The following is a 15,349-nucleotide window of genomic DNA, read 5'->3' as shown; positions in this document are numbered from 1 at the left end:
TTCCAAAATGAACTTAAGATAAAGCACAAGAATGTCTAATTACCAAATTAAAAACCTGCATTGAGAGGTATTAATTTCTCAAGCAAGGATGGGTGGAACAAGTTATGATTACATCTCTCATCCTGGAGGAAAGGAAAGCTTACCATACACACTTCTTACAGACCTACCTTGTACTAGTGCTTAGGAAGCTGAATGCTTTTACTTCCTTATCAAGAAACTAGGTGACACGATGTTGGCTCTATGAATAAAAGGATAATAATACCATATGGAGACAGAGGAACTAAAATATTTATATTTCATTTTTTAATCCTACTCAGGATCTATGGTTCTTCAGATTGTTCTAATATGTGACTGACAGAGAATACTCTTGGCCATCATAAATTAATATGATTCAGGATTGCACACCTAAAGGCACTCAGGGTTTGACCTTGTGTTTCCAAATTTTTAGGAGTCTCTATAGTACTTCAAAACATAATTGTATTATGCTGACAGACAGTGCTTATAATACTCTGGAGAATCTGGCTGATCTTCAGAAGCATATCTCTATCTCAACTAAAATAGATTTAAGTAAAAGATGGTCAGTCATTGTACTTAATATTCACAGCTTTCCTAGTTTCTGGCTGTGAGAACCAGTGGTGACTGTCTTACTAAAAAATTTCTCCTATCACATTAGAAGAAACCACATAAAATTTTTACTTGACAATTCAGGTTAGGACAGTGCACACTAAGCTACAGGCCACAGTAGGGCAGAGGAACTACAATGAAATGACACTGCATTTTTCCCAAGCCTGACAAAATTACTCTAATGCTGTTAAAAGAGCATCTCCTCGTTGTTACCTAACACAATGAGTTAATGAAGAAAACAAGAAAGTCACAGACTAATACAAGTCACTTTTCTCTCCAGAAGAAGGATAATTGTTACAGAAATAAGAAAAGATTACCGTGCCTAATAATTCAAATGCCAGTAATTAACAGCCCAATAAAAATTGCCTAGGATTTCCACACAAATCTTACCATCTGCCTGCAATAAAAACCACGGAGTGTATCTCTGCTTCAAGTGGAAGTCACATGAAGGAGATGTAAGTAGAACCGATTCAGCAAATTAAAGAACCTTGTACGTCAAGATAATGGGGGTATTTTCTCTAAAAAAAAAAAAAAGCAGCCCATTATCTTAGAAATTCCTGAATTTATTCTTGATATTAATAAATAAGATCATCTCAAAAGAAAAAGTTGTGTGACTCCATAAATACGTACAGCCTCCGAGCATAATACTGAATGTGTGATGTTGTGTAAACAATAGTATATAATAAAAAGACCTTTGAGTAAAGAGAAAAAATTCCTGGTAACCAGGAAAAAGATATCATGGTCCAGATAGCTTAGTCACATTCCCTATCCATCTTGCCTGTGTGGATTTGGAAACCTGTAGTAGGTGTATGTAGCAAGATTTTGGTAGTGGGGAGACTGCAAGAATAGCTTCTGTGGGAAGAGGTCAGGGGCTGCCCTATCCTGGACACAAATGGTTCCATACAGCTCTGCAATGGACCCACTGCAGGTCAAACCTGAGCCTATCAGCCAAGTTAGTGACACTTTTATGAAAAAAAATCTAAGAAAGAGAAGAAAACACCAGCTAGAGAGAGGAGGAGGGAACAAAAAGTGTTAGAAACAGAGGGAACACCAAGGTCAGAGAAGGAGGAGGAAGGGGAGGAAGGGCTCTATGACAGATACTCCCTGCAGCCCATGAGACCCTAACTTTATACGATGCACTTAAAGACTGCAAATACAAAATACATCTCTCTCAAATTAATGTTGATAAGCTCTTTATGACATTGTGTGCCTGTTAGATGACAGAGGACAAGAGCAGGCATGGAAGCTGCCACACAGTTCGGATGCCAGTGCTATCCTGTCCCCTTCCTCCCCGGCCCTGTTAACAATGCATGTCTGACACAGTAGGTTACAGGACTGAAGGCTCTCAGGATCAGTCTTGAATATTGTACATAATGGCTCACATTTTAGGCATCAGTACAGGGAATAGTTGGAAGATTTGTCCATCTCTCACCCATCCAATTTCAAAGGTCAACAGTTTGGCTATTCCTACCACGTGATCTCCATGGCACAAAGAAGCTAAGGCAACACTGAACACCCTTGTGCAAAACCAGTGTGCACCTGTTCTAGCTCAGAAGAGAGCAATATTGAGATTAGAGTTATCACATAGACCTCAGCAACTTCAGAGGGTCTCAAGCAACACTGGTTCCATGCAAAAATGAGGCACCATATCAACAAGGCAGGGGAAGGGAGGGGGCAGGCAGGCTGGCTGTATGCATGTGCCAGTGGAGTAGAGTTATTAAATCAGCATTTGTAAGGCACTTATGTATCTTCGTGTTAAAGACTATTTCACACAACCCCCCAAAGTGCTTTTAAATGCAAAGTACAGAGAGCATAAAAGCAAAAAACAAGAACAAGTTCTAGAGGACAGAATTCACACCAGAAAACAACAAAGAGGCTTTTTAAAGTTATGAGATGGCTTGTTATGTTATGGTATACTGCTCTGGCTGATTGCCACATCAAGGAAGGAAAACAGGGCACGTAATATTCACCTAACCTGCCCAATATGTCCTGCAAGTGTCTGCCTTGAACTGTGGCTCGGGTGCTTTAGTAGGAGAGTTTACCCTCTGGTCCTGTTTTTGCAGCAGCAATTCTTACATAGTCAAATAAGAAAATGATCTTTATTTTTGCCTTACATTTCTGTAACTGCTTTGCTTTAGCAATTAGAAATTATCTTTTAGGAAATTAATTTGAAATACTAACTGGGTTTTAATCTGGGAGCATGTACCAGTAACATAAAGTATCAATAGGGATTTCAGTGTCCTATGACCTACAAAAGTAGAACAAATATTTAAAGGAGGGATGCATAGAAAGAGAGTTTAGCAGTAAGGATTAATTATTGTGGGATCAGTTTCCTCAGGATGGGGTTTTAAACATTAAGATTCATTGTTCCAGATAGACCTATGATTAAAAAAAAACCCAAAACCAAACCCAAGAACACATACACACATAAAAAACCCCAAAACACCAGAAATTCAACTGGATCACAATAAATCTGGGATTCAAGTGCTACAGTCACTTACAAAAAGAGATTCCTGTGATAAGAACTGAAGACCTACAGATTAGATATCATAGAACTGTCTCAGTTCACATGTGGACAGTCATTAAAAGCCTCTTAGTAACTTTTCTGCAATACAGCAGATTTTCCATTTTTGAGGCCTCTAATCATTTGATGCCACTGTAGCAGCCAAAAACATTCAAGTCATATAAGTCATAAAGTAGTCATTGCTGAATTCTCTTCTTGACTTCAGATCTATATGTGAGGATGGGTTGAAATTATACTATCCCAAAGCACCCATAAGCTCCTGCTTTGTATTACATTGTGCATTTTGGCACAGTTCATTCCACAACAAAATGACTTAAATTCTTTTGCAATTCTGATGCAGTTATTAATGCAGCAGTTGACTAGAAGAATAACTACAAGTAGTCTAGAAAACAGCAAGGAGACAATAATTTGTCTGAATTGCTAGCAACAGAAAAGCACTAGAAACAATCCTTTGTAAAATGACTTCTCTTTCCTTAAGGCTATGCACATTTAGACTACAAACCCAATTATGGAAAAATACTGCACAATACTTACTGAGAAATTTTCATGCATAAGGAAGTCTTTGCTGATATTATACTATACAATCTTCAATTTTTTTCCTACTGCATTAGTTAATGCTCTGAAGTATCTCTGATATTGTAGAAGAATTTTCCAACTTAAAAAAAAACTTGCTCAAATTTATCAGCCAAACTAAAATCAGAAGAGTTCAGCTTTGATGAACTATGGTAATTGTTTACAGACAATGTGCAAACAATACCCTCTTCCCCTACATTCAATTGCTACCAGGAACTGTGTGGAATGTTCTGGTGAGGGAGGCAATGAAAAGAAAAGAAAATACAATTCAGAATGATCAAAATCCTACCAACAAAAAACTCCCACGATTTCAACAGGCTTTAAGCAACAACACAAAAATAATTTTCTTTCCTCTCTGTCCCTCAGTTGCGTGCTGTTTCCACATCTCGCCCTGATGCTGTAACCTGCTGCTAGTGTTACAGCTAACAGCAGAATGACTCTTTCCTATATTCTGCTCTCCCCTCTCACTTCAATCTAGTGACAAAGTTCACCTTAATTGCAACTAAGTAGTAAGAGATCCCATATATTTAAAATAGATATATTTCTCTCACTCCACTCCCCAGAGGTTAGCTTTACTCTCCAGCTGGTTCCCTTAGCAGCTTTACTGTTCCAAGATCTTTTAATAAGACCCAGTATCTACAACTTCTGGGGACTTAGCATTTACATGCTAAACATCACTCTTCAGCTATTTGATGGCCCATTTAGTGATGTCCCTGAATATAATGGCCTTTTTAAAATTTATTTTTTTCTGATCATCCCCAAGGCAGCACATTCCTTCCTACCAGAAGGAAGAAAATGAAAATTTTGCAAAAACACTTGGCCGCAGCTTTTGCCAAGAACAACCAAGTTCTTGTTAAGATGCTTGCAAACATTAGAGATGACAAAACTCAACACTTCAAGAAAGGTACTTCAGAGGTCCACAGGTTTTAAATATTGCGCAGCACTTATGCACATGGGTAAGAATATACACATGCATAATGTTGAGTATGGGGCGGGGGAGCGATTTTATTTATTTAAAGAAAGGTCCAGTGTGTGCCTCTCCCTCGCTTTTTCCAACAAGGGAAGGGGACTTTGCAGAGCTGGTACCAGTCCACCAGAAGGAAAAGCTCCCTTTCTTCACAAGAAGTGAAGATGAGGTTGATACAAAAGGTGCTGGTGGCAGAATAATATGCCAGGGGTTGGCTAACGAGAGCAAAAAGCATTGTGATTCCTGGCAGGCCTGTGCATGCAAACTGGAGTGATTTCTACCATTGTGCAGGTCATGGGAAAGGGAAATGAAGTAGGATAATTAAGACAGGAGAAGCAGTGGAAGAACATCAACATGTGTTTAAATTATTGGAAAGGAAGAGAAGAAATCATCAGTAGAACACTGTCAGGAGTAAGTCAAGTTTCTACTGTTATTGAATTAAATGCTAGATGACGGCCTTGTCTAAACACAAGAGTTGTGCCATTTTAATTCAAATCAATTAAAAACCTCATTATAGTTACACAGGTGCAAAGCTCTTTGCAGACAATCTTGTATCAGTTTATAACTGGCTTTACACATATCCACAAAGGGTTGCACCTGCTTAATTAAACTGATTTTAAAATTATTTTAAACTCATGCTATTTTGTCTATACGGAGACTAATAGATATTTTTAAAATGCATTAAACTTCAGATTCTCAAGGATAATCATGTGCAATAGTATTATGTTTTGTCTCATTTAAACACTGTCATATTAAACAATGATCATCTGAGCACATAGCTGAAATGAAGCATCCTCCACCACATCTAGTTATGCTCAACTGTGCTACTTGCATTGTAATATCTTTCAGTTCAGGAAGTAATGTACCATTAATTTCTAAAGCCATCTAAAAATCATCTTCACACCAAACTTTTTAGCTTGTTCATCTGCAGGACCACAAAGTTGGAACAACTGTTTAAGAGATTTGTTTATTCACCTCAAACCTGAATTGCTTTTCAAACAGCTTTCTAAAGTAAGGTACCTACTCTTGTTAATAAACATTGCTGAAGTGCTGCCAATAAAGTTTGGTGAAAAGTATGAATTGTTCCCACCAACCATGAGTTTGTACTTCTGGTTAATAATTTATTACCTGGATGTGTCCATGTGCAGTTTTTTCTGCACAAATTTTGTTTGCTATTCATTCAATAGCAGACTGAACATTAGTGCCACATAGTAGCTGTGCTGAGGAACGAGGAGCTCTCATCTGACATTTTCCTGTATGCAGCTCCACAACTTTCAAGATGCTCTGGTTTGTACAACCATAACAAATTCGCACTTGGCATTATCCCCTGAATAATTCCATTATTAAGGAAGCTTGAAAATGTAATATTTTTTTCCTTAAGGCATTTGGCTATTATTTTGCATGATCAGAGTAGGAAACTGATTTTCTAAATGCAAAATGGTTCATAATCACTATGCAAAGTCAACTTATGTGGACACTTTCGTGGTTTTTTTATGCTCAAAGAAAACACCACCACACACAGTGGAACAGATCAAACCAAATTACCCTAAAATGAATGGAAAAACACAAGAGGATGGGGGGGGGGGGGGAAGAAAAACCTCTTTCCCCATCAAGCTGTTGTTATGGGTTGAGTGCAGTTTTTAGTAGACATGTTTTGTAACTCCTCTGCAGAAATGTACTTTCCATTGCTGTCATGGCAGTATAGTATCAAAATCACTGAAACCTTCGATCTAACTGTAGGAGTCTATGAATTTCCATCTGTGTGCATTTGTTTGATCAATTTCATTGTAACACTACTAAACCTTATTTCATACAGAAATTCAAACAATATATTTACAGAAGCATTAAGAAAAGCTTTTACTAGAACTGTGCTTTTGCTGCCACTAAATTTCATTGCCCAAGCTCTGAGGTATTCAACAGTACAGACTTTTGAACAGTTTGAAAATGAATAGGCAACAATATCATTTGTTACCAATGACGAAGAAACACTTTACCATTAGTCAGCATTCAAATAAACCATATTCTGTCTGGGCTTGTCTATGCTCAAAAAATTGTCTAATTTACCTCCGTCAGAATGATATAACCTCCCTGTTGGATGTAAAAGTTATAGCAATGGAGTTTAAAGTAAACACCATATAACCTTATCCACACTGTGATCTGCAATAACTTTTAAATAAAGCAGATTCCCAATCAAGGAAAGTTAACATTGATACTAAATTTTACATGAAAATAAGTTCTTATATACACATTTTTTTCCAGCTGATGTGCATCATCAGTTCTTCTTGGCTCCTTAACATCTAGAAAAATCGTTGGGGGAGAAAGGGGGAAGAAAAGACACAGGTATTCTATGTACAACACTACCATTTAAAGCAGCTCCTCTACTGCATCGTTAAATTTGAACTGCTGTTACCAAAAGACAGGATCCCAACTGTGAGAATGGAAATACCACATTGTCATTTCAGAAAAGTAGACCAGGACTGAACCTGTTGTAAAATCAGTCAATGCATTTTAGAAAACATTTGATAGTTGCAAATTTCTAGTCACATTTGCTCTTTGTTCATAAGCCAATTAAAAAAAATCCTTCACTTGAAATGCCAGTTGGTCAGCTCATTAAAAAAGCCTCTACTGACAACACTAGAAAAGGGGGGCAAACGTCTAACTTAGTTTATCTTGAACATATTATTGGCTTATTTTAACAAGAATAATAAAGAACATGGTATTAAAAAGCAAGCAAGCAAACAAACCCACCAAACAAAAACCCCATAGCCTTCTAAGAGCTAGATTCAGCAAAACTGAACCTCAGAATTTTCTGGAAGCTTTCCCAAGCCTTATTCTAAAAGAGTATGTAAACCAGAGTCCTTTAGGAGCAATGGTATATCAAAGTGCTTATCTTAAAACATGCACACACCTTACAATACAGTAACTCTTGCTTTCAAACCCAATGACCAAGTCACAGCTGTTGATAATACAAGGATTGAGTAAAAATAGTTACATTCTCTACAAATTGTTAAACAGCTTTCCACTAAAAGACCAACTTTAATAGAAAGGCTTCCACTTTGCTTACCATGAAACATACTGTTTTTCTTCCTCTGGCAAATAAAATAAAAACAGAGATAATAGCAAGGACTAATTAGAATGATATTAGGCAGCTAAGGCCCAGTGTGGTCTCCATCGATAATAGTGAAATTGAACCACAAAACTTCAGGACCTCTGAAAAGTCATGTTTGTGTATCAAAGGGAACGCCTGGAGCTCAGACAACAAAACCCAAGCTATTTAATTTCAAAAATACAGCCCTACATAAAAGTCACAAAAGGAGTTGTTGGTGTAAACAGTGCAAACAACCATATTTTTTTTATTTTGCCTGTGCTTAGTATCATACGTCTTCTAAAAGCAGTCAGTCTCCTGCCATCTCAGAGTAGAAGGGTCAGCAGGACCATTCAAAGTGTGACTGCAAAACTTCACTAGCTTTGCATTTTCCTCACATTCTCTTTAAAACTGCAGGTTTCACAAATTGAGGAAGTTGCAAGACTCCCAAGTAGCATTTCATTATGAAAACTCCTAAACCAGAAGTAACTTATGTAATAAAAAAAGCGCCAAGGTTTCCATTTGCTCATCTCTGCACCAGTCTGGAAGTGACCCAGCAGAGGCAGGCGGGCCCAGGCACCCCGCAGGTGGATGCAGTGCGGCGAGGGCAGCGAGGTCTCCCAGACCTTGGCCAGGCCTTGCCTCCGGCTGCTTCTCCCAGCTGCCTGAACGTCAAGCTCTGGCACCACGCTTGCTGCAGCCAACGCAATTTACACTGGGGTAATTGAACATTTGAAACAAACGGATCAAAGGTAGGCGAGCCCCGAGGAGGCACAGGAGCCAAGAGTACGTTCATACCATGAGAGACAAAAGCAGGCTCCAGGACTGAGAGGTGGGCGACCAGAGCTTAACGCCAGCCAAGGGCCCCCTCAGGGGAGGGAGGGGAGCCCCTAGGGCTCCCTGGGGAAGGCTGGCACCGCTGCTGCCTCGCACGCACACCCCACCGCAAGCAGCGCCACAAGACCCCTCCGAGAGGGAAGAGCCGTCGGGGCCGTCACAACTGTTAGCGCAACCCCTCGCGCGCGGAGGGACGGAGGCACACCCCCACCCCAAACTACGACTCCCGGCAGGCTTCGCTTCGCGCCGCTCCACGCCGCGCGGCTCGGGCACCCCCACGCAGAGCACGCCGGGAAGCGGTCCCGTCCCGCCCCGCCCCGCCAGCCCACGCGCACTGCAGCGCCCTGGCACAGCGCCGGAGGCCGCCAGAAGTGATCGCCGCTCCTGAAGGCGCCCATGTGACTCACACACCTCACTCCAATTGGAGCCAACCACCGCCAGTCACTGCTGCCCCTTTTTCTTTTATCCCCCCAATGACTGGCAGTGAGCGCAACCTCCCCTACTCGCGCTGCCACGCCTTCACCCCCGCCGCTCCGATTGGCTGCCTGGAAACGCCCCGCCTCTTTTAAATACCTGTCGCTCTGTGACAGGTCGTCATGGAGTTCCTGTTAGAAGGGCTACCGCGGGGATTGGTCCCTCCCCCTCGCCATCCTCGCCTTTTCCTCGGAGCCCCGCCCCTCTCCCCGTAGCTCCTCCCGCGCTGGACGGCGGCAATGTCAAACCGCTCGCTCGGACACGAGCCCTCGCGCCCGCCCGCCGCCTCCCGCCCAGATCCTCGCGCGCCCAAGCGCGGGGCGACCGCAGCTCCCTGACGCCAGCCGCGCGCCTGCGGCTCCCCCCACTCTGCCCTCAGCCTGCGCGCGCGCGGCCGCCGGCCCCTCCCTCCCGCCTCGAGCCCGGCCCCCGGCTTCTCGGCTCCTCTCCCTCTCCGTCACTGGCCCCACCCCCGGGCTCGTGCGCCGCACCGGCCCCCTCCACCCCGCGCCGCACTGGGATGGTGACGGCGGCGGCGGGAGGCAGAGCCCGGCTGAGCGAGGAGGCGGCGGCGGCGGCGGGGAGTCAGTGAGGACCACTGAGGGAGCGGGCGGGCTCCGCCCCTCCCCTGCCGAGCCTCCCGCCCCCTGCCCTTCCTCCCGCTCCCTCCCCCACCTCTCCTCCGCCTCCTCCCGCACGCGCCAGGCGGAGAGGCTGCGAGGGAGCCCCGGGTACAACATGGCGGAGCACTCGGCCCCCGACAACAAGCACAAACCCGCCGCCAACTCCGTGGCGCTGCTCAACAGCCGCGCCGGGGCAGGCGGCGGCGGCGCGGCGGCGGCGGCTGCCGGCGGCCCCCCGGCGGGCGGAGGCGGCCTGTCGGGGGGCCTGTCGCAGCCGGCGGGCTGGCAGTCGCTCCTCTCCTTCACCGTCCTCTTCCTGGCCTGGCTGGCCGGCTTCAGCTCCCGGCTCTTCGCCGTCATCCGCTTCGAGAGCATCATCCACGAGTTCGACCCCTGGTCAGTCCCCGCCGCCGCCGGACGGGACGGGACGGGGAGGCGGGAAAGCCGCCCCCTCACGGGGCGCGTCTCAGGCGGGCGCCGCGCCGTGAGCCCCGGCGGCGGAGGTTGGGGGGGAGGTGTCCTGCAGGCTTCCCCCGCCGCGGGGACGACGAGAGGCCCCCGTCGCCTGCCCCCCGGTCCGCCACTTTGCGAACTTGCTCTCCTGCCTGTTTCCCCGGCCGCCGGGCAGAGGGAGCCGAGAGCCGCGGCCGCCCTGGAAGGGAAGGGAGGGAGGCGGTGCAGACGGGACACGCTGTGGCAGGTCGGAGGGAGCCCGAGGGGTCGCGGTGCGCGGCGACGGGCGTGAGGGGCCGCCGCGGGGCAGAGGCCGGCGGGCGGGGGAAGGGAGCGAGCGGCGGTGCCGGGCACTTAAGTGTCCCCGCAGGGCGGGAGGGAGCGCGCTGGCGGCGGCGGCGACCTCGGGGATGGGGAGGCGGCTGTTCTCCCGGATCCGGCGGAGTTGTGCGGGCTGGACGCGGTGGAGTTGCGGCAGGACTCTCCGCCGCGCTGCCAAGGGGCACGGGGAAAGTTGTGGTGCTGGCAGGGAGGCGGGGTGCTAGGCAGGAATCGGGGGGTCCGGGTAATGAAATAGTTGTACCAAACGTGACCGACGCCCAGGTCCGGGTCCCTCCTGTCGCGGCGTTGGTCTCCAGATGTGCGGTGTGGCTCCTCGGAGGGGTCTTTCCTAGAGCTCTTGTCGGCCGGGGAGGGAGGAGGGTGAGGAATGCACTGCAGGAAGTAATCTTCATAAAAGTGACTTGAGGGATTACAGTGAAATGGGTGACATTGATTTACTGCCAGGTGTTTCAAAGCTGCGTTTCTGAGCCCAAGGACTTTTGCTGTTTCCCACGCATCTTGATTTTTCTAAAGATTGCTTTCCCTCCTATAGAACCTGTCTGTTCTTTTCCCTGTTGGAAGGGACTGAAACCATTTTATGTATAAGATCAAGAAATGCTGCACTCGTTCCTTGCAGCAAGGCAAAGTGAAAGATGATGGGACATGTGGGGCAATTTTTTTAATGCAAAAACGTGACAATGAATTTTTATATTAGTGGCTACTTCATGCCAGGAATCCGTGGGGTTTTTTTATAACTTTAAGTAGGGTGAGCAGCAGATGACTTTAGAATAATGATTTCTCTGTTTTTAATTTAAAATCTTATGTCTCGGGTCTTACTGTTAATCACACGAGGGAAGGAGATGCTTCATTTTGAAATGCATGGTAGATACTCTGTGTTAAAAATCTGAAATTGTTACTGAAATTGTACTTATCTGCAAAGCACGCACTCCACTTTGATAGTTTCAAAAGCACAACTTCCTCTTTTCTGGTTGGTTTCCCCCGTGCCTCTATGTCCCCCCGTCCAATGTAATCCATTCACAAATCGTGGCTCAGAATAGTGCGTAGAGAACAAGGAGTTGCTTTGTGTTTAAATGCCGTCTGAAGCAATACACGCTTTGTGATGCGAAAGCCAGATATCTCAAAATATCTTCAAAACATCAAGTAATTGCCCATAATTCAAGGGTTTTTCTGCAAACACAAATGAATGGAAGGAATGCAAACTTTCAATTAATAAAGTTAACAACAGGGGGAGCATAGTTAAACACATCTGCAGTGAGACTGTGAACCCAGGGTTGTATCCTATGGAGTAGTTCTCAGGTTCTTCTAATCTCAACTTAAGCAAAAAGATTTACTTTTCTGTCATGGAGGAAACTTTTTATTAAGCATACAACCTATATTTTTTCACAACTTTATCTGATTTTTATAATAAGGTTCATCCTTGTTGGATAAATGGAAATATTACAGTGTTGAGTTGCGTAACTTTTGTTACTAAGCCTTGAAGGACAGTAAAAAATGTGATATGGGAGTTAAGTTTGTAGTCGTCGTATGGTTGTAAAGATAAACTTTTGGTTTAAGCAATATGTAAGTTGATGCAAAGTCATCTTCCTGAGTATACAAACAGAAGGCATTGCTAATTAGAGAATAGATGAAGTTGACAAAAATCATTGATTTTAATGCAAGTCTGTGAGAAGCAGCTGAAATGTCAAGAATCATGCCAGTGTCATGTTGCTGCATGCCAGAAATAGTAGAGGCAAATGCATTAAGTTAGTTAATGGGAAAGAGAACCTAAAATTTTAGAAACTAAGGAAAAAACAAAGGGCTTTCTCTGTTGCAGCAGCAATATTGGTGGAAAGTGAGAAAAATGATTTAGCTTCTAAATACTGTTGAGTAACTAGATAGGAATTTTTTTTCACAGTTGTAAGGGTCTTACAAGTCTGAATCTAATGTGGGAAAGGAGCTTATGAAAAGAGATTAGAAGCAGTGCTCTATTTTTATTTTTTTAACCACTTCTTTAGCAGCTCACCCAGGTAAACTAGATTTTTAAATTTTTTTTTTTCAGAACAGTGTCCATAGTCTTGGCTAGTGAAACAGTTCCGTAGTTTTCTCCATTCCTTTGGCTTTTTCTGTCACGCTTGCATTGCATATCTTGCAATGTGTTATGTCACCTATTTTCTAGTATTCATTTTGTCATCAAGAGAGGAAGCTTAGGTATATTTGATAATATGAGGAGCATTAGGCAAATCTATTATTCTTTTGAATGGAAAAATATTGTTGCCTCTAAGGTGTAGAAAGCTTTCTCATTTACTTAGGAATCCAATTTTCTGGTATGGACACAGGAAATGTAGGAGATCTGGGGTGGTAAGAAAGGGAGATTTGCCTTGGGTTTTCTGCATATTAATTGAATCCAATACTACTTTTTTCTAACATACCATTCAGGCTGCATTTCTGACAGTAAAGTTAGGTTTTGATTTGGGGGCAGGAGGTTTGCTTGTTTTGTAAAATTAGCCTCTGAGACTTACTCCAGCTGTCATTTCTTCCAGAAATTACCCAAATGTTGTACAATAGGCCAAGGCAGTAGAGAGAGGACAGCTTTTGCTTTTGATCTCCATTATAATACAATGTTTGTGTAAGGTAAAACCAAACTGGTATTTTCAGGTCACCATACTGTCACTTAGAAACTTGTAACCTGTTTGACATTACTAGGATTACTGGTTTTTTTCACACCGAATAGCTCTTCCATATAGTATTGCGACTTTGTTTTGATTTACTTCTCATGTCTTGTTTACTTTCCATATTTGAGCTGGTCCAGAGACTTTGAAAAATGTGTGTAATTTTTGGCAGCTCCTAGGCCAGGTGAGCTGATATGTGAAGTCAGTCAGCGTTGACATTAAGCTGTGCTATTGACAGGCCTCCAGCACTTAACTTCAGGATTTCATTATCAGGCCAAGAACTTGGACAGTGTTGATACATTGGGATGGACACATTTCATGTCTGAAATTTGGTTCATCTATTGGCTGGTTTGGCAGCTGGGTGGACCAAGACCATAATTTCTGTTCTATGTACACACAAGTGCACAGTGAAAGCTTTTCATGAAAGTACAACAGCGTGTTTAACTCGGTTGTCAGGCGAGGTCTTTCTTTCTGTCAGACGTTGCCGTAAATGCCAGCACGGCTGCCGAACCAAGGCAACCAAAATGATGGAATACTTGAACAGGGATTACTTTCTATGTACTGGTTTGTCTAAAGTACAGCTCCAGCATGCCCATACACTATGTCATTTGTATGCTTGTATCATATATACACACACCTAATAATCTATATATGTGTGTATATGTATGTATACATAGAAGGTAGCTATATCTAGCATGACCATTGTGTCATAATACTGCTACTAAGTACAACGGTAACAGCCTTTGGTACATCAGTAGTCTTCAGGGAGTGCTATCAAAATAGTAACATTCATTCTGTTTGCACAGTTATTACTAGACTTAGAATCATAGAATCTTAAGGTTGGAAAAGACCTCTAAGATCAAGTCCAACCATTGACCCAACACCACCATGTCTACTAAAACATGTCCTGAAGTGCCACATCTATGTGTTTTTTTAACACCTCCAGGGATGGTGACTCCACCACCTCTCTGGGCAGCCTGTTCCAATGCCTGACCACTCTTTTGGTGAAGAAATTTTTCCTCATAGCTAATGTAAACCTTCCCTGACACTAGTTGAGACCATTTCCTCTTGTCCTTTCACTAGTTACTTGGGAGAAGAGACCCACCTCACTACAACCTCCTTTCAGGTAGTTGTAGAGAGCAATAAGGTCTCCCCTCAGCCTCCTCCAGGCGAAACAACCCCAATTCCCTCAGCCGCTCCTCATAAGACTTGTGCTCCAGTCCCTTTACTCTTCTTTGGACACACTCCAGCACCTCAATGTCCTTTTTGTACTGAGGGGCCCAAAACTGAACCCAGTATTCGAGGTGCAGCCTCACGAGAGCCGAGTACAGGGGCACAATCACTTCCCTACTCCTGGCCGCACTATTCCTGATACAAGCCAGGATGCTGTTGGCCTTCTTGGCCACCTGGGCACACTGTTGGCTCATGTTCAGCCAGTTGTCAACCAGCACACCCAGGTCCTTTTCCACCAGGGGAATGGTATCTGAATCATTAATTGTGTCCCATGACATTAGATCAAACTTTTGTCTTTCCCTGAGAATTTTAACAGCTTGTTAAACCCCAGATTAACACCAGTTGCCTCAGGAAGTTAGCTTAAGCTGGAATGCAGAAGCTCGTGTGTCTGAGCATGAAACCATCTCTGTACCAGTGATCTTTGTCAGCTACATTTGCCTACCTACGACTGCCAGGAATGTTGTCTCCTACTGTCCTGCCAGTTCCTGGTACTGAACAGTACTACCACAATCTCATGTACATCTTTGCCTCTTCCAAACCAGCACCATTGATTGCTGAAACCACCAGCTTTTTAACTGTCATCAGGGTGACCATTGTTTATCATACCTCACGGAGGTAACGTTATTGTGCTAGTGGGAAGTATGGTTTATGTATATATGATAGCAATCCACTTTCTCGTCACTGATACCATTGTCTGCTACTAGTGGACTTCAGTGAACGGGGGTGAACTGGTGAAAATAAACATAAGGTTGGTGTCATTGCTTGCGTTCTAGAGGCAGATAGGTTAAAGGAAGTTAGGATTTTATCTTGGGCACAGCCAAAAAGATGGGTTTTGCTAGGTTCAAATCATGTTTCCTAAATGGATTCTTGAGCTGTTATAAACTTTTTTCATTAATGAAAACTTAAATTAACACCTATAAATATGATATTAAAGCTTCATTAAAATACAAAGTGTGACTCAAGTGA

At 43.8% G+C, this 15,349-nt stretch overlaps 1 protein-coding gene across 1 annotated transcript in view; it reads left to right on the top strand.

Annotated features, from left to right (window-relative positions):
* The first annotated feature begins 9,574 nt into the window (after nt 1-9,574).
* STT3B (STT3 oligosaccharyltransferase complex catalytic subunit B) overlaps nt 9,575-15,349 on the top strand; it is a 53,180-nt gene continuing 47,405 nt past the window's right edge. The window contains exon 1 of the mRNA XM_054815630.1: nt 9,575-10,103. Within this exon, the coding sequence (XP_054671605.1) occupies nt 9,823-10,103 (281 nt within the window). The 5' untranslated portion in view covers nt 9,575-9,822. The remainder of the gene's footprint in view (nt 10,104-15,349) is intronic.

Source organism: Grus americana, chromosome 2, assembly GCF_028858705.1.
Source record: "Grus americana isolate bGruAme1 chromosome 2, bGruAme1.mat, whole genome shotgun sequence".
Classification (NCBI taxonomy): Eukaryota; Metazoa; Chordata; class Aves; order Gruiformes; family Gruidae; genus Grus; species Grus americana.
The sequence above is the reverse complement of the archived record's forward strand: the minus strand, read 5'-3'. Positions and strand labels throughout refer to the sequence as shown.